Source organism: Solanum verrucosum, unplaced genomic scaffold (assembly GCF_900185275.1).
Source record: "Solanum verrucosum unplaced genomic scaffold, falcon-dt-bn FXZP01000165.1, whole genome shotgun sequence".
NCBI classification, from domain to species: Eukaryota; Viridiplantae; Streptophyta; class Magnoliopsida; order Solanales; family Solanaceae; genus Solanum; species Solanum verrucosum.
In genome coordinates, this window is record NW_026020340.1 from 554,762 (window position 1) to 578,422 (window position 23,661).

At 34.6% G+C, this 23,661-nt stretch overlaps 2 protein-coding genes across 3 annotated transcripts; one reads left to right on the plus strand and one right to left on the minus strand.

The window, feature by feature from the left end:
- Positions 1–722: 722 nt before the first annotated feature.
- LOC125837066 (uncharacterized) lies at positions 723–5,705 on the minus strand. Its single transcript, XM_049516209.1, has 2 exons — positions 5,341–5,705; positions 723–985 (listed from the first exon to the last, which is right to left on the minus strand). Exons 1-2 carry the CDS (start codon positions 5,638–5,640, stop codon positions 875–877), a joined length of 411 nt encoding a protein of 136 aa, XP_049372166.1. The 5' UTR covers positions 5,641–5,705; the 3' UTR covers positions 723–874.
- A 5,666-nt stretch (positions 5,706–11,371) lies between these two features.
- On the plus strand, positions 11,372–23,267 carry LOC125837239 (pyruvate kinase 1, cytosolic-like). Of its 2 annotated transcripts, XR_007443506.1 has the most exons (17): positions 11,447–11,616; positions 12,049–12,145; positions 13,097–13,194; positions 13,308–13,463; positions 14,015–14,092; positions 14,475–14,606; positions 16,395–16,475; positions 16,629–16,700; positions 16,789–16,878; positions 18,700–18,844; positions 19,005–19,093; positions 20,233–20,328; positions 20,447–20,514; positions 20,691–20,790; positions 21,393–21,452; positions 22,781–23,079; positions 23,180–23,267. XR_007443506.1 is itself a non-coding variant. In XM_049516397.1 (16 exons), the coding sequence occupies exons 1-16, from the start codon at positions 11,548–11,550 to the stop codon at positions 22,931–22,933; spliced, it is 1,584 nt and encodes a 527-aa protein (XP_049372354.1). In that variant the 5' UTR covers positions 11,372–11,547; the 3' UTR covers positions 22,934–23,163. The 2 variants fall into 2 exon arrangements, 1 of the variants encoding a protein (XP_049372354.1); XM_049516397.1 differs by lacking the exon at positions 23,180–23,267 and having other exon boundaries at positions 11,372–11,616; positions 22,781–23,163.
- Positions 23,268–23,661: the final 394 nt, after the last annotated feature.

A 23,661-nucleotide genomic window follows, 5' to 3' on the forward strand; every position in this document is an offset into this window, starting at 1 on the left:
GGTAGAAGGTTAGTAGGTGGGACCTTATGAAGGCGGTAACGGAGGTCAAGGATTAGGGTAAAAGGTTAGTAGGTATTCGAACGCTGTCTAGAAAGTTAGTAGGTGGCCGAACATTGTTTAGTTTACTTTCTTTTAATTATTATTAATACTCTCCTATTATCGTATTATTGACTCTCTTTTATATTTCCTTTCCGTACCTAATTTGATATGTTTTACTTAAATCAAGGGTAAACAACCCCTTACCTTCCGAAGGTAGGAATAAGGTTGCATACACTTTACCCCAAACTCCCACTTGTAAAATTACACCGAGTATGTTGTTCGGATGTCACTCTACTCGCGACTCAACGTAAATCAAATCTAATATTGGTAAAGGGGGATTATTGTGCTGTATCATCGCATCCACACAACTGCAATATAAATGCATTTCCGTTCGTCAACCCATCTCATCTATTTGAAGGTAATTTATAATAAGTTGGCTTCAAGATATCCAAAATTTGTTCCTCGAACTGCAATCTGAGCTACTTACCATGAACAAAATGATGAGAATTTAGCCTTCCACTTTCCCAATATCATGTACTCAAGAGCACCAACTTTTCATTAAAAAAAAGGAGCTTATCAAGTTGAATGAATATATGAGCTTTACAATAACTCATGCACACATCCACTTGCTTTAGCAAGAACAGCCGAAACACAGGTTGTACAAAATAATGCTGACCGGCTAATTGACGTAAAGCTTGATCCGGGTTTTTACATTTAGTATTGTAAAACCAGAACTGTGACTTCAACACTTTACAAGACTCATATGAAGTCATAAACCTGTCTCCACAAGTGTCATTCTTTGTTTTCTCTTGTCTAACATGTTGCAGTACAAAGTCTACTCTTGACCGGGAGGAGGTTCTTCATCAGATGGCTTCCTGTTTCCACGACGCTCATTCCATCTTGACCATGCCCACCTTAAGACAAAGAACCCTCCAATAGCATAAACCTGATTTCAGAAACAGTGCAGAAGATTCAGGTAGTAGAATAGCGAAGGCAGCATATGAAGGGAAAAGCAAAATCTTAAGATATGTAGGGGCTCCACATTTTGCTCGCCAAAGAGATGATTATTTACAATTTCCTCCTCCTTATTTTGGTTACACAATCCATTTAACTACTTATTTCCTCGTCAGAACACTATATTGAGACAAATAAAATTTGAAACTACACCAACAGAAAGCAGGAAAGATAAGATCTAGAAATTTGGTCATCAAAGACAGATCAGGACAGATATAGATTAACCCCAGAAGCATAACCAAGTCGTGTCCATGCATACAGGAGAAGGAACACTTACTATAACCCACTTCCTCTACTTCTCTTCCTTCCTTTGCTCTCTACCTTTGTGTCAATATTGACTACAAAATCTTGTGTGCAAAGCTCTCACTTCATCCTTTTTCATTTGATGTATATATATCCACAGAAAGATAATTCATTTACATATTTCTAAATTATACAGCTGATGTTCTGAAACATATAATAGATGTAACAGGTGGTTCCACAGTACTGATGCAGTTATTCCATATTTGAATTATGATATCTGACACTACTATTATTATCATTTTAAGAAAGGTAACTTTGTATTCATCAGTATGGTACTGATACTGGCAGTAGGGTAGTTACAAAAGGCCTAGGATCTTACAAGTGATTCTGTATCTACTACATAATATACATAATTCTCTCACACCAGAACTGAAATGACAAAACAATTTAGCTTGATTCTTTATATAGATTACTTCTATTCTCAAAACATCTACTGTTCCCCTCTTTCCAAATGGTCCACCAGATACAAGCTGGTGTCATTGACCACCACTTCTACTGTCCTGTTCTTAGTTTTAATGTTGTTCCAGCACCACAAAAGGTCCTTAGTATCCCCCTGGCATCACCCAATTTAATTTGTATTCAAGCCTATCTGCTGCTCCTAGTCTGTCTTCTTTATCCCATGTATGATATCAACGCTACGTTTTTTCCTCAAAGAATCAATGATAAATAGCTGATTAATCAGTTGAGGTGCTTACGGACCTCAGTGAATACAATGTTCTTTTCTCTTTCTAGGTCCACAGAGTGTAAACTGCTCTCAAAAGGTGATTAAGGTTGGAGAATATAAACTGCTTCCAATACTGTAACCATACTATACAGTAGCTACTTCCCAACAGGTTTGGAAATTCATGAAGACTTCTCTGACAATAGGAATTCATATCTTCTCCTCAGCACTAATTCTCTTTGACACAATCTCTCAGAAAACAAAGTCACATGGGCCAGTACTAGTATCACATGCAAAATGTTGGTTTCTGATAAGAGGTGTCTCATTTCAATTCTCCATCACTGAGAAGTGAAAAAACGGTCTCAAGGAAATAATTAATTGATAATCAGATTATATAGCAGAAATGCCATTAGATAAGCTCTCCAAAAAAAATTATCTTACCATGAATTCACTTTGATATGATCTCTCAAAACCGAAACCAATAGTTGAGGTGCTAGTAACAAAAGTTTCATAGAACGCACACCTCCTTTCACTTCTCGATCTCTAAGAAGTAAAAGCAGCACATCTTTGTAAAAGGCATGCTATTACAAAGAGTAGAATACCTAGAACAAGGTAAAGAATCAAAACTTACAGGGGCAAGCTTTTGCCCTTTCCTAATGAAATTTATTACTTTATCAAAAAAAATACATAAGGATTTCCTGGTAAGCTAAGAATGGCAATTATCTCCACCTATATTCCTAGCAAAGTTTCAAAATTCAATCCACTGAACAGGAGTTACCATAAAGACAAGCTGGCCAGATACATATGCAGATGTGCCCTACCGGCATGTGGTGGAGATTATTTGGGTGAAAGGACCCTCCCAAGTCTTCAATTAAAAAAAGAGTGGTGTTGTAGTCATGCATAATTAAGTAGATTGGGTGTGATTATAATTCTTAGAATATGGTGGTAAAGATAAAACTCCCAAAAATTCTTAAAAGAATCCATTACCCACTTTCAATTTTTCAAATTTTAAATTTGAATTCCCTCTCTTCTCTTCATCTTCAGTTTCTCCTCCCCCTCCCCATTTAAGTGTGAAAAAAGATTTTAACCTATGAGGGGAGCTCAGTAGTAAATCCAACAACTATCGTACATGTTTTCTCCTTCTCTTTCAATCTCTTCTATTTAGTGGAAAGAGATTTATGAATGAATCTGTTGTGAGGATTATGCAGTAAATCCAACAACTTACTAAAATTGTCCAGAATGTTCCAATAACTACTAATGAGTGTTGGAACGAATTATGTAGTAGTCCAACAACTATTGTAGACAACTATGAAGTTGTCGGAACAAATTCAATAGTTGACCAACAACTGTTGTGGACAACTTTTGAGTCTTCTTTTTAAGGAAGAGTGACTCAAGTTGTTTTTGCTACAAGCGACTCCTTTAATTAGTATTAATGATACATATTTAAAAGCCTACAAGTTTTTTTATTAACACAAAGCTCCTTCCCCCCATCTCATCTGCCTCCGCGTCTGTCTTAAACCCACAACAATAGAAATCTCACAAGAAGAAGAAGGTAATACAGAACTCCTCTTTGAGACCGCATCCCAACAACTTCAATAGTTGTCCAATAACTTTTTGATGGAGCTTGTTGGAAAACTTCACTAAGTAGCAACTATTGAAGTTGTTGGATTTACTGGAGAATCCCCTCCATTTGTTCAAAAATATTCTTCACAACCAAATGGAGGATGAGAAGATGAAGAGGAGAGGAGAGAAAATTCAAAACTGGTAATGGTTTCTTTAATAATTTTTGGAGTTTTTAATTCTTACCCCAACCTTTTAGTAATTGTTTACACACCTCAATCCACTTAATTATGTTTGAGCAGGTCAACGAAACTCTTCTCTAATTCAAGACATGAAGAGCCTTCACCCAAATAGTCTCTAGTCACCTTGCACCATTATCCATCCTTCCATTTACAGAACTATGCTTTAGCCAGTAACAGAAAAGTTGTATGCCAATACATTCTACAACTATGTTGACCTTAGCTATACAAAAATTCTGCATAGCAAACTATGCGGTCATCTTTACCACCTGTTTCTGAATAATATTCTACATTGAATAAGTCAACTATATGCTTCATGAAAGAATCAAAAAATCAGATTTCACATATCCAAAAAGATCAGTTCCTAATAAACAGAAGGAATTCAAAAGAACAATTTGATTATTTCCACAAGGAATTTCAACAACAATAACAACATACCCAGTCTAGGGACAATGGGATGTACGGAATTTCAACAACAACATACCCAATTTAATCCCACAAGTTGAGTCTAGCGAGGTGGTGTGTAAGGAATTTCAACAACAATAACAACATACACAATGTAAACCCACAAGTGGGGGAGGTGCGGTGTACAAAATTTCAACAACAAACAACAACATACCCAATAATCCCACATATGGGGTCAACAGACGGTGGGGTGTACGGAATTTCAACCACAAACAACAATATACCCAGTGCAATCCAACAGGTGGCGTCAATGGATGGTGGGATGTACGGAATTTCAACAACAACAGCATACCCAATGTAATCCCAGAAATGAGGTCTGGAGATGGTGGGCTGTAAGGAATTTCAACCACAAACAACAACATACCCAGTCTGGGGACAGTGGGATGTACGGAATTTCAACAACAACACACCCAATTTAATCCCACAAGTTGAGTCTACCAAGGTGGGGTGTAGGGAATTTCAACAACAATAACAACATACACAATGTAATCCTACAAGTGGGGTGTACTGAATTTCAACAACAAACAACAACATACCCAATATAATCCTACATATAAGTTCAACAAACGGTGGGGTGTATGGAATTTCAACCACAAACAACAATATACCCAGTGCAATCCAACAGGTGGCGTCAGTGGATGGTGGGACGTACGGAATTTCAACAACAGATGTAATCCCAGAAATGAGGTCTGGAGATGGTGGGCTGTTAGGAATTTCAACCACAAACAACAACATACCCAATATAATCCCACAAATGAGGTTGGGAAATGAGGTCTGGGGATGGTGAGTTGTACGGAATTTCAACCACAAACAATAACATACCCAGTGTAATCTCACAAGTGAGGTCTAGGTACGGTGTGGGTCTAAGGAATTTCAACAACAACATACCCAATGTAACCACACAAATGACATTCGGGGACGGTGGAGTGTATGGAATTTAACATAATAATTTGACATATACACACACCAAATACCAAATAGTAGCTCAAAAACTAATTAAAACGACTATCTAAATGAAACTGAATTCCAAAATGGAACAGAGCATAAGTAATATAATACCTGCCACAAGACAATGGGGTTTGTATTAGGTTCAGCCCCTTCTGTTTCGAGCTTCAACGAAGGCAAATCCTGTCGTGGAAACTTCACTACAGCAGCTTTCTCCTCTTTTTCAGCTGAAGCAATTGGTTTGAGGTCTGAAGTAGCAGCGGTGGGTTCAATCTTCTTACTAGATGGCGGCGGCGGTTTGAAGAACTGAAGAACACTAGAGATAAATGATGCAAGTGGGTTCGTGGAATTGTTTTGCTGGTCATCGGGAATCGGAATAGAGTCGCCGGAGATTGTTGTTGTGGTGTCCGCCATAGCTAAGTTTTTGGAGGTTTTTGACTTTGGGGAAATGGCGTTAGTTACAATAACAGTACTATTTATATATATGAAGGCAAAATGAGCGAGAAATTACCAGAACAAACGGGGAACGGGTATGGGCCCTTTTTTTTTCCCTTTTAGCGTGGCACGTTGAACTTACCGAAGATGTAATCCTCTTAATAAAAGGTATGGAGGTCATGTATTCGAATCACGAGATAGTAGGTTATTAAGTGTATATCTGTTTCTCTCTTTTTTTTAAGTTGTTTATTTTCGAATTCTTGATATAATTATTTATTTTATTGTTACATTATTATTGTTGTTGTATAGATTAATTCTTTAAATTTTACTCTTGTAGAATTATATGTGATGACGAAAGTGGTTGGTAGAGCGAATAGTCGAATAGGTTGTAGTGGATCTCAGAGGTGATAGTGATGATGAAGGTGATATTGATAATAGTTTATTTAGTTTTAATAATGGAATTGGTAAGTGTGATCGTACTGATTGACAATATAGTAATTGGCAATGATGGTTGATGGTTGGCGAAGTAGTGATCGTGATGGGGAGGTGGTTATAAGTAGTTATAGCAATGGTGTACCTAATGACCTAAGATCTAAACTAATTAGATTCATACTTTTTATTTTTACAGCAAATAAATAAGTCCTTAATAACTTCTTGCATGATTATTTTCTAAAAACTGGTTAGATCAAATTTGTTTATAGGAACGATCCACAAGCCAAATAAAAAATATAAGAAACTTCTTGTGGCTTAATAGGAAGTATGATTTGATTTCTTTGATGCTTTTGAATGGGGCTATGTTTGATTGAATATAAGATATAAATTTAATTAAATGGATTTTTGAGTTTTTTTTTTTGAACTTCAGGATAACCCGCAGCTACTACAATTTTTGCCACAACCTCTGCTTTTCAGGTGAGTACTATGTGATGAGCACTTACTGCGCACTGGGTAAATCTTTCACTGTGTAATAGACTGCAAATTACACAGGAGATGTAAATCACACTAGGCAAATCCTATGCGACAAACTCGACTTATAAAACATTGAGAGGGATCAATTATGGGTCATCATTGTAGATAACTAACCTCCAAACCAACTGATCCATCCCGATGGACAATGGATTTATGAGTTTGGGTAGATCTATTATTAAAAATTTGATATGATATATCAAATAGTAAAGAACAACTTTAAATCTCTTTAAAGTTACTCATTTAGGTATTTGTTTATAATTGATTAAGACGTCTATTTTTTCCTAAAGATGGTGTTATAATTTACCGTGTCTCTTATTCTTGTATAAAATAAAAAATAAATATATTAGCTTGTCAGTTTTTGATTTCAAAGTTTATATACTAAGTTTAATTTTGGAAATATTGATGGATAACCCTTTTTCTTTTATGAACTAATAATTCAATATTTTTTCTGTCTTATAAAACTTATCATATTTTTTTTAGAGTCAAATTATTTGAATTTGATAAATAGTTAAGATGTATCTATTACCGATATAAGAAGAATTGTATATTAGTAGTACTTTTGTATAATTTTTAAATATTTAAATTTTAAATTAATTTAATCTAATTTAGATTAAAAGATAAATCAAATGGCAATCAAAAAGTAAAATATGAGAACTATTGTTAGACGTACATAGTAATAAGGCGGAATGACCTAGGAGACCTCTGTACTTGGCTCAATTTGTAAGTTAGACCCTTCTACTTATCAATTTGTCAACTGAACTCCTAAACTCATCATAACACAATATTTTAAACCCTTTTGACCATTGACCGAACTTATGTGGCATTGATAATGCTGAGTTGGAAAAATACGTGATTACACGCGTTTGACAGCGAGTAAATAAGGTATTTTACATTTAAAATATTTAAATAAATAATAATCAATTTTAAAAAATAATAATTCAAAACCCATCTTCCTCAACCATCCCTCTCCCATCCCACCCCTACCCTTGGAAAAATACGTGATTACACGCGTTTGACAGCGAGTAAATAAGATATTTTACATTTAAAATATTTAAATAAATAATAATCAATTTTTTTAAAAATTTTTAAAACCCATCTTCCTTAACCATCCCTCTCCCACCCCACCCCCACCCTTGGAAAAATACGTGATTACACGCGTTTGACAGCGAGTAAATAAGATATTTTACATTTAAAATATTTAAATAAATAATAATCAATTTTTAAAAAAAATCAAAACTCATCTTCCTCAACCATCCCTCTCCCACCCCTCTCTCCTTCGTCCCCCCCCCCCCCCCCCCTCCCCCTTCTTCTTCTTAGAATGTCATCCACCAGACCACCACACCCACTGTCCTCCTCTTCATTCTCTCCTTCATCCACTTCCTTCTCAACCCACACTTCTTTTTCACTACAAATAAGCCGCCCACCCTAACCACTTAGATCTACCCCTCTCTTAACCCTTTTAAATTTTAGCTTTTTAGTCTAAAAGTATTGAGATTATCATTTGTTTTATTAGGCTTCAAAAAAGAGATTTAAGTATGGATTAACACGAAGGATAATGGTGGATATTGAAAAATTAAAACTCAATTTATAAGTTAGAGAAAACTTGAAAAATAATAAATGTGTCTTGTGAATTTGTGAAATTAATTCGAAATTGTGATTGGGATTAGTTGGATTTGTGGTGGTGAGCTTGTATTTGAATTTTCAAGTCAAATGATGAAAAATTTCATCTATTTGACATGAATTTAGTTTTCAATTTGAAATAAATATGAAGAACATGCTTATTTGGATTTATTTATTTTTTAAAAAAATGCTTATCTAAAATTTCCAGAAATTACAAAAGTGGCTTAATTGATTTTTTTAATTTTTAACATGTAATTTCTTACATGTCATTAAAAAATGACATGAAATTTCACGTGTAAGTAATTGTACTTCACACACGCTAGTCAAATGAAAAAAAAGTTTAAAATATTGCGTTCTGATGAGTATAGGGTTCAGTTGATAAATTGATAAGTAAGAGGGTCCAACTTACAAACGGAGCCAAGTACAGGAGTCTCCCAGATCATTCCGCCTAGTAATAACTAATAACAAGTTGTGATATGAGAATTGTAAATTATGTCATTGTTTTGCACATCTCAAAAAGTTTAGTAGCACTCTCTCATTTTCTTTCAATGTACGAACGTTGAGATCACTATTCAAACTAAAGCTTACTTATACCGGGAGTTCACACCCAGTAACATTGATTTATGATGATCAAATGATAATATTAAAATGATAACTTGTAATAAATAAATAGTTATGATTTAGTTATTTACCAAACATCATATTTGATATACTAAATTTTATTGATAGCACTTGAAATGTTGTCAAATATAGTACTTTTAACACATGAATAATTTACTTTCCAATTAGATTACAAGATTCAATATTTTTGTAATTATCATTTTATAAGAAATTAACAAAATGCAAAAAACGCATATTTCATTAGTATAATATAATAACTGTTTATCATTAGTCTCGGCAAATGAGATTCCTACAATATTAACCTATGAAATATGGCCACAAATAACATAATAACGAGTTAAAAAAGAGTGCCCAAATATAATTAAGACTTAATTACAAAAGGCATTATGATATTACTCTGTACAAAGGCGAAATCATGAATTTTAATTTTATATAGTTTTACATCATAAATATTTGGATATTAAATTTTAGATTTCTTTTACATTAGTTTGAGCATAAGTAATTGAATTCTACCAACTCATAGCTACAAGCCTATAATATCGTTTCGCCCCTAACTTTAGATAATCGGCTCCTTTTTTCTTGTTGGATATAAATTGTCTTATGTACTTTATATATTTTAATACTATTATTATTTTTTGAGAAAAAAATTATTTAAGAGTAATGTTTAGTAAGGATTTTAGGAGATTTAATTTCTAAATAAAAATCAGCATTAACTAATAATATAATATAACATTCGGTTGCTCATTTTAATTTTCCTAATAATAATACATGCTCGAGGTAAAAATGATAAGAGTAACACACGAATTGAATGCCAAAATAACTATAAAATTAACTCTCATAATAACAATATATTTTTTATTTAAAAGTAAGTTAATAATTTAAATAATAAATTGTATACAAATATGTAATACATCAAACTAAGCATGGAATAAGATCTTGTATATAATTGTTGCATTTCCTTTTCTTTTTACATTATAGTTCTTATATTATTAATTTTCACATAATTTTTTCCTGACTAATTTATGTTTTACTAATAACTTGTCATTGTACCAAAATGACTTCTAAGTAATTATTTTTATTGCAAAAGCAAAAAAAGAAAATGACATATAATAACATGTTGTGATATACATATGTCTTGTCATTATCAAATCTCAACTTCATGTTATACAATCTTTTTTTTTCTCTAAATGATTTTGGTTCATACAACAATAAAGATGATATTGGACTATGATATTTTCCAAAACATTATATCGTCCTATTCTTATCAAAGGAAAATGGTCAAAGCCAAACTCGATTTTATGAAATTTGAATTTTAAAATAATAATAATAATTGAATTTTGAGTTCAATATATATATAGGAAAACATTACATGTTAGTGACATTAGTCATTATCAATGATTATAAATCTGAAATTCAAATTTTGAGAACAAAATCATATTTAACAAGTAAAATTTTACAAAATAAATTAATCGACTTCAAAATAAGTAACGGACAACAAATGATTAAGTAGGGTATAATTCCAACCACTATGTTGATGATATTGTTATGACTTCGAGTTAATGTATGATATGTCCTATAAGTAACAATTAAATTCACAGTCAAATATTTGATTTTTTAATACATATATTAAAATCCCGTGACCATGTTCTTATAAAAGATGTCCTCAATAGTGGACAAGTGGTGACCACCATTAAAATCTACCTATATTTTTTTTTAGGTAGATTAAAATCTATCTACCTACATCAGTGTACTAAAAAATTTTAAAAATACACCGCAAACACAAATTAATAAATTAAGAGATCTATCTTGATTTTATTTTATTTTTGGAATTTTATACAAATCTCATAGTGTTAAGATCTAATTATATTTTATCTTTATTCTTTTTTCAATTACAAAAATTCCTTAAATATGGTGGAATCCGGATACATCCCAGAACGTTTCGATACTTCGTTCAACATCATGATACATCGTGTCTCGATTTTGAATACACCACTCAACGTCTTGATACATCGCGTAAAGTGATGCATCCGAGAATAGAAGAGAGTAGAAATTTTTATAATTTTTTCAAATAATAGAGAATTTTAAAGAATATGATAAAATAAGTTATGTATTTAGATTATTTTTTTAAAGTATAAGTTATAGTAGTTATGTATTTTTTTAAATATGAATATTTTATTTAAAAAATTAAATAGTACGATAAATATAAAAAAAGTTAATAAGACTTTACTTTCTACTTTCAAATTTAAGTAGCATCCTTTTATTTTTAAGTACTACCGTTTTTTCTTATTTGATATTTATTAAATGATATTATTTTATTTTTTCCAAGTTTCACCTAATGCTTTATTGCAAAGAAAAATTAATTAAAAATAAGCATTAAAATAATTTTAATAAAGATAAGTTAATAAATATAACATAATCCGTTATTTTGAAAAAATAATGTATGATCAATTATGCCACATATATTCGGACAATATGAGAAAGAAAAAGGAAAAAGAAACGGCGTTTGAGAAATCGAAAAGTTATTTAAAATATAATCTATTTCCCTGCCTGACTCACCAAATGCATTTATGCTACAGTGTTATACTATTTATAGCAGTTTTGCTATCTCCATTATTTTACTATTTCTCTCTGAACTGAGCTCACTCACCGCAGTTGCAGTGACGATCAGCTACCGGAAAAATGCACTCGACGAACTTGCTCCTTGAAGAACCGATTCGGATGGCTTCGATTCTCGAGCCATCAAAGCCTGTGAGTAAAATTCTATTACTTGAATTTGACTTTGTTTGATTCTCTGTAGATTCATAATATTGGTCATTTTAGGTTGAGTAATTTGTGTATTTTTTGGGAGAATTGTTCTCGTAGTGTGCTTGTAGATGTTATGAGCTTGAAGTGTTTGTTGTTGTTTGATTTGTGGTTTATGATCTGTTAAATTTACTGGTAGTTGTAGCATTACTTTTGTAGTTTTTTACTCTTTGATTTCTGTTGTTTTTTGTACTTTGATTATAGTATTATTTTGTTGTGGATATTGTTTTTTTCCATGTCATGCTATTTTTAGTATTTTATCGTGGCTTTTTCACTTCTGGTAATCCTTTTCCCGAACTGCTTTGTTATGATTTTTATGAGCTGAGGATCTATAGGATGGTTATGTTGTTGTTGATCTGTTAAATGATGATTTTGCAGACGTTTTTTCCTGCAATGACGAAGATTGTCGGCACGCTGGGTCCGAAATCACGTTCTGTGGAGATTATCTCTAGTTGCCTTGAATCGGGAATGTCTGGTATGGTATCATATTTTAGCACTAGCTATGGGGGAAGAGTTGATGTCTGTGTAGTCTGTAGTGTTAAGTTGGCCATTTGATTAACTAAAATGAATATGTTTGGGAAAAAAAACTTGAAATTATTGTAAAGGGAAACCTGGAGTACTAACCTCGCATTATGTGCAAGTCTGGGAAGGGGCAGACAAGATTGGGTCTTATCTTGCATTCTGCAAGAGACTGTTTCCACTGCGTGAACCTGTGACCTCCTGGTCACACTGCAGCAGCTTTTACCATTGCGCCAAGGCTCTAAGTGTTGTCACTTGTCAATAAGAAAAAAGGGGAACTTCAGAAAACTAACAAAAAAAGCAACTAATGGACATCGAGCCAGGGGAGACTTACACTTAGACATCTGCATTTTATATAGTTGTGTATATCTAGAGACTTTTTGTTGTTACTTTTTTTCTTCCAAATAAAAGAATGTCTCTGTAATGTAAGCAGACCTGTGGAAAATATTTTTCTCAAGTAATTTACCTGTTTTACATTTGTAAACAAAGTTGCTACTTTCATCCTACCAAGTATGGTTTGATATAATTCAGGATGGGAAATGAATTAGACAAATAGACCAGGCTTAACTGAGTGGTAGAATATGGTAGGAATGGATTTAAGTTATATATGTTGTTAGTGTAATGATTTAGTGAATTTTAACCCGCGATAGCAGGTTAGTTACCATTTTAATCAGCTTACAAATTAATATGTATCAAGAGATTTACTTGTAATTACCTAATAAGTGACTTGGTTGTGTTAGTATGTTTTACGATTTCAGTCCATAAGACTTAAAAATGGTGTGTTTCAAAAGCTTGTTAGTAGCCTTCTGTTTGCTCCTGTGTTTTGAAAGATGCTGAGTGGCTGGAACTAAGCTGATCAAGAACATTGACACCACTGAGTCAATACTTCTCTTGTTGTGTATATTAGTGGCACGATTTGACTTTTCATGGGGAGATGCTGAATTTCACCAAGAGACATTGGAAAATCTAAGGGCAGCCGTCAAAAAATCAAAGAAGCTCTGTGCGGTAAGCTCGGTTGCTCCTGCTATTAATACCAAGTTGAACTTCTCTGTTTATATAAGTCTGAATATATAACCTCTAAAATTGGTTATGACCAACTATTCTCCTTCTCTTTTCAGGTTATGCTAGACACTGGTGGTCCTGAATTACAAGTTGTCAATAAGAGCGAACACCCAATTTCACTCCAAGCAGATGCCTTAGTTGTCCTGACACCTGATCAAGATAAAGAGGCTACACCAAATCTACTGCCAATAAATTTTAGTGGCCTATCAAAGGTAATTTCCCCAAGGCAAAAGTATGTCTTTTCTGGAAGTTTATTGGAACTGCACATCCAGGCTTCCTATAGCATAACATGCATAAAAGTACATTTTGAGGTTGAATTGACTCTTATCAGGAGAACGGTAACAGTAGGAGGAGATTTTAGACTGGTGTGTTATTCACATCATGTTAGTTCTCAAATTGGAACTTCTTACTTTTGTCCAGGGAAATTTAAGTCAGTCAATCCCTTACTTGATCATCAGCAAACAATAGCTATTAATTTGCATGGCGGTTAAGATTGTGGACACTAAAACAAGGTTGCAGTATTATCCATAGGGGTTGGTAAACAAGAGACATATGGGCTTAAGGAAGCCAAGGTTTCTGCAGAACTGGGGAATCAACTGATGACAAGTGTATCAAAAAAAAAAAAAAAATCCAATCTCAAAAGTTAAGAGTGATAGCTGATAAATTACATCCGAGACTGTAAACGTAGAAGCATACTGATTTTAGTTCCCATCTTTGCATGAACCATGACATGTTCTGATGCTAAATTTTCATGATTTTGCAGTCAGTGAAGAAAGGAGACACTATTTTCATTGGTCAGTACTTGTTCACGGGAAGTGAGACTACCTCTGTGTGGCTAGAGGTGAGGCAGCATTGAAAAACAAATAATTTAAATGTTTGGACCAGCGAGATGATCGTTTTTATTTCATTTCAGAAATGTGAGAAAACTTTGTACCCCATCACTGTGCAGTCCCCTCTGCCCCTTCCCACAACACACAACGACACCAAAATCATGTGTGTGTGCATGCGCACGCGTGTCTATGTGTGTGTGTGAGAGAGAGGGAGAGAGAGCCAAAGCTAGAGTATGGCACTTTGCTCTCACTTGTGACAGTACTCTTAGAGTTACACGGGCCTTCTGTTTAGACTTTCTGCTGATGCAGGAAATCAATGTGAAAAAGAAGTGCAGCATGTGGTCAATGTTATACTAGTTAAATTTCCGATCTCAAGAGTTCTCCACAATGCAGGTTACAGAGGTGAAAGGAGAGGATGTCATTTGCTTGATTAAAAATTCTGCCACCTTGGCCGGACCATTGTACACATTACATGTCTCCCAGATCCGTATTGAGTTGCCAACTCTCACTGACAAAGATAAGAAGGTCTGTTGTTACCTAATATCAAAGACTATCATTTTGCAATTAGTCTTTCACTCTCTCTAAGTTTATGCCACATCATATTGATCTGAGAGACTCCAAGTATTTTGTGTAAGCAGTACAAAAAACTAAATACTTAAGGTTATTTTGGGAATGACAGTTTGTTTGCTCATTAAGGTTCACATTGTACAGTTTAAAAACAACTCTGCAGAACTTATTGGTCAAATTTTATTTAGATCTATGATATTCTCTCTAACGGTAAATTTTTCACTGTACGTCTGTGAGAAATATAGGAAAATAATGTTATTGAATTGTTGTGTTGTTTACATTATTACATTGAGATCCTATTTATAGACCCTAGAATACAATCCTTTACCAAGTAGGATACTATTTAGTATTCCTATTTCTATTTCTATTTCTATTACTATTCTTATTCTAATAGGATTGTATAAACCTATTCCTATTCTAATAGGATTGTATAAACATATTCCTATTCTAATAGGATCGTATAAACCTATTCCTATTCTAACACTCCCCCTCAAGCTAGTGCATACAATTCATGTACCTAGCTTGTTACAGATGTAATTAACACGAGGACTGATGAGGGGCTTAGTGAGATATCTGCAAGTTGATCACTCGACTTCACAAAATTGACAATCAATCTCAATGTGCTTGGTCTTCTCATGAAATACTGAATTTGATGCATAATGCCAATAAAACACAGAGTAATAAAATTACAGTGTTGGAACTTCCCAAACCAAGCATGCAAAGACTGTTTCAGACCATAGAGTGACTTACGTAATCAACATACAAGGCTACTAAACTCCCCCTGAGCAACAAAATTAGGTGGTTGCTCCATATAGACTTCTTCACAATGCAACGGTCGTTGTAAGTGCTCAAAATCTAGTATAAAGTATATGGATCATGTTGAAATCAATAGACGAGTCGATATCAAACAAGTCACCGAAAAACTGGCCAGAACATGCTCATATGCCGGAGTATTAGATTTGATGGCTAAAAGTGGTCACAATCTAAGAAATAAAATTATATGGGTAGGGTTGGAATGATGTCACAACCCAACTAGAAAATAGAAATAATATAGGATAGTTCGAATTGATGGAACGACCCCATTGAAAAAGATAAATATTATGGGTAGGGTCGGAATGATGGCACGACCCTGCTGAAAAAGAAAAATTATACGGGTAGGGTTGGAATGATGGCACAACCCTACGCAAATCAGATTTGAGGAGTTACCGGAAAGACAAATGGAACTATGCAAATCAAATCTGAGGAGTCACTAAAAAGACACATGATGCTATGCAACTCATATATGAGAAAATAGTTCAGAAAAATCCACGGTACTACACAAATCAAATATGAAAAGTAGTCACCGGAATGATGGCACGGTGCTTCACAAATTAGATATAAGAAAGTAGTCACTGACCCAACTTTTGCTAACATAATTGTTGGCCAGACGGGCAACATATATGAGTAATAGTCGCCCGCCGGCAGCGAAAGCTCTTAGATTTTCTACCAAGATCGTAGAGGCTCTGATACCATGTGAGAAATATAGGAAAATAATGTTATTGAATTGTTGTGTTGTTTACATTATTACATTGAGATCCTATTTATAGACCCTAGAATACAATCCTTTACCAAGTAGGATACTATTTAGTATTCCTATTTCTATTTCTATTTCTATTACTATTCTTATTCTAATAGGATTGTATAAACATATTCCTATTCTAATAGGATCGTATAAACCTATTCCTATTCTAACAGTAATTATTTTAGGTTATAAGCAGTTGGGCTGTTCGAAACAAAATAGATATCCTTTCACTGTCATACACGCGAAATGCTGAAGATGTTCGACATGTAAGGCCATTCTACAGAATTCTACTTTCTACTTTATATCAATTTCAACATTTCCCTCACCTATGTAAGATCTGGACTTCTCCTATGCGATCACTTCAGAAGTGAATAAGCATATCTTGTAACAATCTAGTGGTTCTTCATGTTCTTGTTCAGGCTCGTGAATTTCTATCTAAGCTGGGTGATCTTAATCAAACACAGATTTTTGCTAAGATAGAAAATGTGGAGGTTAGTTACCTGTTGAATACTTTGGGATTTATTCATAAAAAAAACTGTATTGTAGTTGGTATAAAATTTTCCTTGCATTTGCTTATAGGGAATGGGCAACTTTGATGAGATTCTCGGAGAAGCTGATGGCATCATTCTCTCTCGTGGAAATTTAGGGATAGATCTACCACCTGAGAAGGTCAGTGAATTCTCTTCAGTCTTTTCCGGTGACATATTATTGATAATGATAAACAGCCCCCTCATTAAAGTGGCATATCATTAATGGACATTCAAATGATCTACCAATTCAAACATCAAATGGTACAGAGAAGTGGATGTGAGTGAATTTTCCGTTAGGGATGAAAAGTGATATTGTGGATTATGCGAAAATAAATGGGGTCCTGTTTGATGTACATCCATGAGGCGCTGTCTCTTACTTAGAGTACTTAAATGTTTTGCGTGCCTTCTGATAATTTTGTGAATTAATTCATGCTTAGATGTCACACTGTTTTATCTGAATGATCTCTTTCATTGAAGGGGCAATAATCCACGACTCCTTTATGTTATTGATTTAAGAAAAATGTTATAATCTACGTAAAAATACGTTGTGATTCGAACTTCAAATTAAAGGTTGAAAAAGCAACAACATACGAAGGGTAATCCCACAAAGTGGGTTTGGGGAGGGTGGTGTGTACGTAGACCTTACCCCTACCTTGTGAAGGTAGTGAGGTTCTTTTCGAAAGACCCTTGGCTCAAGTAAGGTTGGAAAGGAAAAAAAAAACAAAGAAGATATGAAGAAAGAAAGGAAGAGATAAAAGAAAAGCCACACAGTGTTCGACAAGCAGGGCAAAGTTCCCATGTACACCATGATATCTGCGTTGTGATTCGAGCTTCAAATTAAAGGTTGAAAAAGCAACAACATACAAAGGGTAATCCCACAAAGTGGGTTTGGGGAGGGTGGTGTGTACGTAGACCTTACCCCTACCTTGTGAAGGTAGTGAGGTTCTTTTCGAAAGATCTTTCGCTCAAGTAAGGTTGGAAAGGCAAAAAAAAAAAATGATATGAAGAAAGGAAGAGATAAAAGAAAAGCCACACAGTGTTCGACAAGCAGGGCAAATGACCAGTATGCTCCCATGTACACCATGATATCTGAACACATTCTCAAATGTTGAGGCACATATAATGGGATACTTTTAAATGTGTTTTGGATCAACAAATGAGCAAAAAGCTACCTTAATAGTATCTTAATCACATCTAATGATTGATATTGTAGTGTCAGGACCTTCCATTCCTGTCACTTATTCCTAGATAACTTTCATCTTTCCACTTGCAGAATTCTCGAGGAGGACACCCTTGCTCCTTAATACTTGTTATAGTTGATGCGTTCCAGTGACATTTGCTCTATATGCAGTGAGAGAGAGGTTCAGCTCATAGTTGCGTCTGTGAATGAATCTGACAAAGGCAGCCAAAACATCTTCTTAAATTCTTGCTTTCTTTCTCATTATTACATGAAGGAACAGTTGTTGCACCTACGAACAAGCTGGAAATCAAATTTTCAATTGCTGGAGCTTTCCTTCAATTCATGGATATTAGCTCATTATTAAACATTTTCTATAACCAAGTACTAGCTTGAATGATAGCATGGAGTTTCATTGGGAATAGAATATGGAAAAGTTGTATTGAGAAGAGTAAAGGTGGACATCATAAACCATTTTATGCTAAATAAGGGTCAGGCATTGATTTGTTAACTAACTTAAAGACACAGGAATAGATGCAATGCACTTAACAAGCAAAGGCAATGATGCATGAAATGGAAGTCTTCTCATTGAACTATATGTGGGCTAACAATATATTTGAATAATCTACGTATGATTGAATAGTGCCTGATGGGTCCGGTGTTGCATTTTTTTTTTTTGCTTCATTAGACTGTTTCATGGTGCCCTTCCCATTGACTGTGAGGCATTTTGCAGTTATCTAGTATATATTTCCTTCTTTCTAACCAGATTCTATTAATTACCAGGTGTTCCTATTTCAAAAGGCAGCTGTTCACAGGTGCAATATGGCTGGTAAACCTGCTGTGGTCACTCGTGTTGTGGACAGTATGACTGATAACTTGCGACCCACTCGTGCTGAGGCAACAGATGTTGCCAACGCTGTATTGGATGGTAGCTTCTGTTCTTTGACAGGCCTGTTGTCACATTAATTTGATATACTAGATTCCTATGTGAAAAACGTGGAATATATGCTAAATACTTGTGGTAGGTATAAACGTGCCTTTTTTGGCCTTGTATCCAAGATGTTTCATATCATTTTTTTTCATCCCAGGTAGTGATGCAATTCTTCTAGGTGCAGAGACCCTGAGAGGCCTATATCCTGTCGAGACTATTTCCACTGTTGGTAAAATATGTGCAGAGGTAAATCTTATCTCCCCCTGATTGTCTTCTTTGAATCTTCTTTTCCCAGTTCTGTCATTTGTTCTTTATACTATAACACTGTGATCATCGACCTTCAGAGTACAATTTCTACTGACTTAATGTCACATTTTTGGTAAGATTGGACAGTATCATATAAATGGAGCACAAAGTACACCTAATATCAGAAATAGCAGTTAATAGACTAATGCACCCTTGTATTGATGCCATAAAAAGTAAAAGCTGTGTTGACTTGACGTATTACCATGATTGTGGTCCTACCTTACGAAAAGCACGATTATGTTGAATTCAATGTTTATTCTTTACTCATAGTGGAACTCTTAAAATTCATTCTGAAGATCAGATAACTTTTCTAAAGCATACCCCCTAAAGTGAAATTGAGTGCGCCAAAAGCACTTTAATCATGTACAATGAAAGTTCTAGATGTTTGAAAGGATTTGAGTTCATAAGTGGTAATGTCTTAACATACATCAAAGGTACATGGAAGTGGTAAAGTCTTAACATACATCAAAGGTACATGGATAGGCTTACAGGCGCATAACGTGACCATATACCCAGTAAATGATTTTAAATGGCTCATGCTCAGTGCAAGTTGTTGGGGAGACAATCAATTGCTGCGATGGTGTGAATTAGTCATGCAGCTATGGAAGAAATGAATTAGGAAACGTATTTAACTAGACCTATCTTCACCATCTATTTCTCTTTTAAGGACCTCTTCAGTGATGACTTCACTTTGCAACGAAGACAAATACAGAGAGAAGCTCAATTTCTTAACTCGGATATACCACGGTTCAAGTGTATTTTCTACCACATTTTGCTGGGTAGGGGATGAATAACCTACTAAAGGTTGTGTATTTGGTTAATGGTGTGCTGGTTAAGCCAGTACATTTTTCTAGTCAAGTTTGTATCTAGCCAAAATGGCACAGGAGAGGAACAAATCTGTAACCAATCAGTCAAAAGGCTGACATTGAGGCATAACCTTATCTTTTTGTGTTTCATATTTGCCTTAAAATTCACTTTGTGCCTTCCAAGGGTGTGTCTTGTTGATTTCAATGTAGTCAGATGATAATTCTGAGTTTCTCTTGTAATTTTTTACTGCTAAAGTTAGTTCCCCATTCCAGGCAGAAAAGGTTTATAATCAAGATGTCTATTTTAAGAGGGCTGTTAAGTGTGTGGGAGAACCAATGACTCACTTGGAATCTATTGCTTCCTCTGCGGTATGTTGTTTCTGCTGCTCATGTTAAGCTTTTGGTTAGGTTGGAGGAAACGGTGTCATAAACTTTAAGATTCTGGTATTGGCATGAATACTGCCTGCTCTGTTTTTGTTTGATTCAGGTACGTGCTGCCATTAAGGTCAAGGCATCTGTTATTATCTGCTTCACTTCTTCAGGGAGAGCTGCGAGGTCTCTCTTCCCCTCTCTCTCTCTCCAAACATCATATTTGCTATGCATTGATGTAAATTGTGTTTTCATGTCAAAGACATCCTTACCAGACCTTCTCACCAAAGAATGCCATCACATTCTGAAGTCCATTCTCTAGTGCAGAAAACTTAATTTATAACCTTTTACTGATGACGCAGATTGATAGCTAAGTATAGGCCACCGATGCCAATTTTGTCTGTTGTCATTCCTCGTCTGAAGACAAACCAACTCCGCTGGACATTCAGTGGTGCATTTCAGGTAATCATGTTTCGTAAAGGACTTCCTATTTAAAAATAAAATAAAATCAACTTATATGTACATTGATATTACCATCATGTTACCTGTGCCAAATTGAAGTGCATCTTTTACCTATATGTATAACAAGTCAAGCTTCTGCTATATGGATTTGTCCCTAACAAAATGTGGTACATCTGCTTCCACTCATTGATGATAATATTATTCTTCGGACTAGATGGTTCAATAATGACACATCCTTATTAGAGATAATCTGATTCATTCTACCTCCTACGAATGTGTGCATTATTTTCTGGTCAGATGCTAAGGTGGTGTTTGCTCGAAAAAATGAAACCCAGTTTTTGTAAAAATTGTGTTTTGAACAAACACCCAGTAATTCTGATGTGAAGCAACTAATTGAATCCTGTTAGACTGTCAATTTTCCCAACTACTTCTTAATCACACAGACTGATGCTTGGTGTTAGAAGAGGCTTATTGGGATGCCAATAAAGCTCTTCTTCTGATGCTTTCTTTTTTGGTTCTTTAATTCATATTATTATAGATGATGTATCAGTGGCAAATCGAAAATGAAACTGATTTTATTGCATTGATGACTTAAATGACAGGCTAGGCAGTCTCTTATTGTTAGAGGAATTTTCCCCATCCTTGCAGATCCAAGACATCCGGTATGAAATTTTTCATCTGCTCCTCCCTAAATAAGTGATTTCTTTCTAGGGCTACTGCAGTTCTGATTAAAAGATTATGTTAACCAACATGGAATTGTGAAGTGTGTGATTAACAATGTCACTTGACCTCATCTTGTAATAGTTCTTCTGTATAATTTTATGAGCAAAATATTAAAGGTAAGAGAATACAATGACAACTACACATCATTCAAGCTAGTTGTGGTCGGCTATATGTATCCTTATTAACCCCTCTGTTCGCTTTATTTGACACTATTTCTTTATTAGTCCGTTTAAAAAAGAATTAACACATTGATTTTATAGCTACACACTTGTTATGTCATAGTTTAGATGACAAGCTTTTAAGTCTTCCTTTTTCCCTTAAACCTTCGTGCGCAGTCAAACTATGACAAACGAAGTGGAACAGAGGGAGTACATATTTTGCTCCATTGTTGACTCATTTTATTCCAACATTAAATAATTCAGGTTCTCCAACACTAAAATTCTCTACAAACATTAGACCTAATGCATATGCAACTACATGGGTAAGACTTAATGTCAGCTAGTTAGTATATATTGGCCACATAGATTTTTTTTCATTGTGTTTTGTCTTACTCGATTTGCCTTTTCTGAAGACATATACAGTTAAATAGTCAACCGAAGACTTGCCATAAAGTCATAATCAAAATCTAGTTGACTAAGTTCTGGTCATTGGAATCTTGTCAGAAGATCGTCAGTCTTGTGCATCTCGTCAGGAAAGTTCCAATTTTCAGAAACTTGCCAAAAAATTGACTGGCGGAAATGACTCTAATATTGATTGAAAAAGGTTTGAAAAAAGTGGTGCCTTTAGAACGGTCCCTAAAAAAACCGTTATATGACTAGATCAGAGTTCAGACACTGGAAAGGGGTGTACGTGCTTCTGGAAGAGTCATGAAAAGAGACAGGTATCGCTGGATCAGTCACTGGATATAAGAGTGAAGCTACAAGAACGGTATTTCTTAAAATGCTAAGAATAAAGAAAGAAAAAACAAGGTGAATGGAAGTTACTTATGCTGCTGTTAAGATTGTAGAGCCTTTGTACCATGTGAGTAAATTAAAAAGTATAAGAGGAAAGATAATTTAAGATGATGTATATATAAGTTTATAAGCATACAAGATAAAAATGTCATATATCAACTTACATTTAATCAGAAAGGGAAAAGAACTTTGGGAAGTGCATTATCTTCCTTCTGGCCTTCTTAACTTCATAGTTACTGTAACCTTCTTTCTTCTTGTTAGAATGTTTTGGTGTGGTGTGGCGAGAATATTGACTTTGTTATTTCCTTCTTCAGGCTGAGTCCACAAATGCAACCGATGAGTCGATATTGAAGGTTGCACTAGACCATGGGAAAACAGCTGGTGTTATAAAGCCGCATGACCGAGTTGTTGTTTTCCAGAAAGTTGGTGACTCATCTGTGGTGAAGATCATTGAGCTTGAAAATTAGGCTAGTACATCTTTGTATGTTTCACTTGGCTGTTCAACATCAGAGCATTCTCAAGTTAACAGAATGCGTGAAAATCATCTAATGGAGCTATAAAACCAGGTTGATACATGGCTGTAATAATTGCTCCTGACAGATGTAAATCCTCTGTAAGTAACACTTACCAGTTTATGTTGTAAGAATATTATCGTATAAGGCAGTGTCCTGTTTAACAAATCTCTTTTTTTCTCTAATCCATATGTTGTGTAGGCAGTGAAGGGTGTCATCCTACATTGCTTCATTATTTTTGTGTGTCAAATAGTATTATATATATCTTTAGGTAGATAAGTAGCTCTAATAGCTATCTTATGAACAGAGTAGTGATATATAAGAACCTTACTTCTTTTCTTGATGATAACAAACTCTTCATAGGAAGATTGTCAAACATTTGGTCAAGGAGAAAGTGAAATTATCAAGAATTCAATATTACTTAAAGAATAAACCTTCTATTAGTGAAGCGTATACCTTGAGGGGTTGTTTGGTTGGGAACAAGTTATCCGAGTTTAATTATCTCGGGATAAGTTATTCCACTATGTATGTAGGATAACTTATCCCATCACTAAGGTATAAATGGTGGGAAAAGTAATCCAAAGATTACCTAATACCTCCAACCAAACGCAGGATAAAATAATCCTGCATTTTATCCTGGTATTATTGTACCTTATACCTTACACCAAACGACTCCCGAGAGA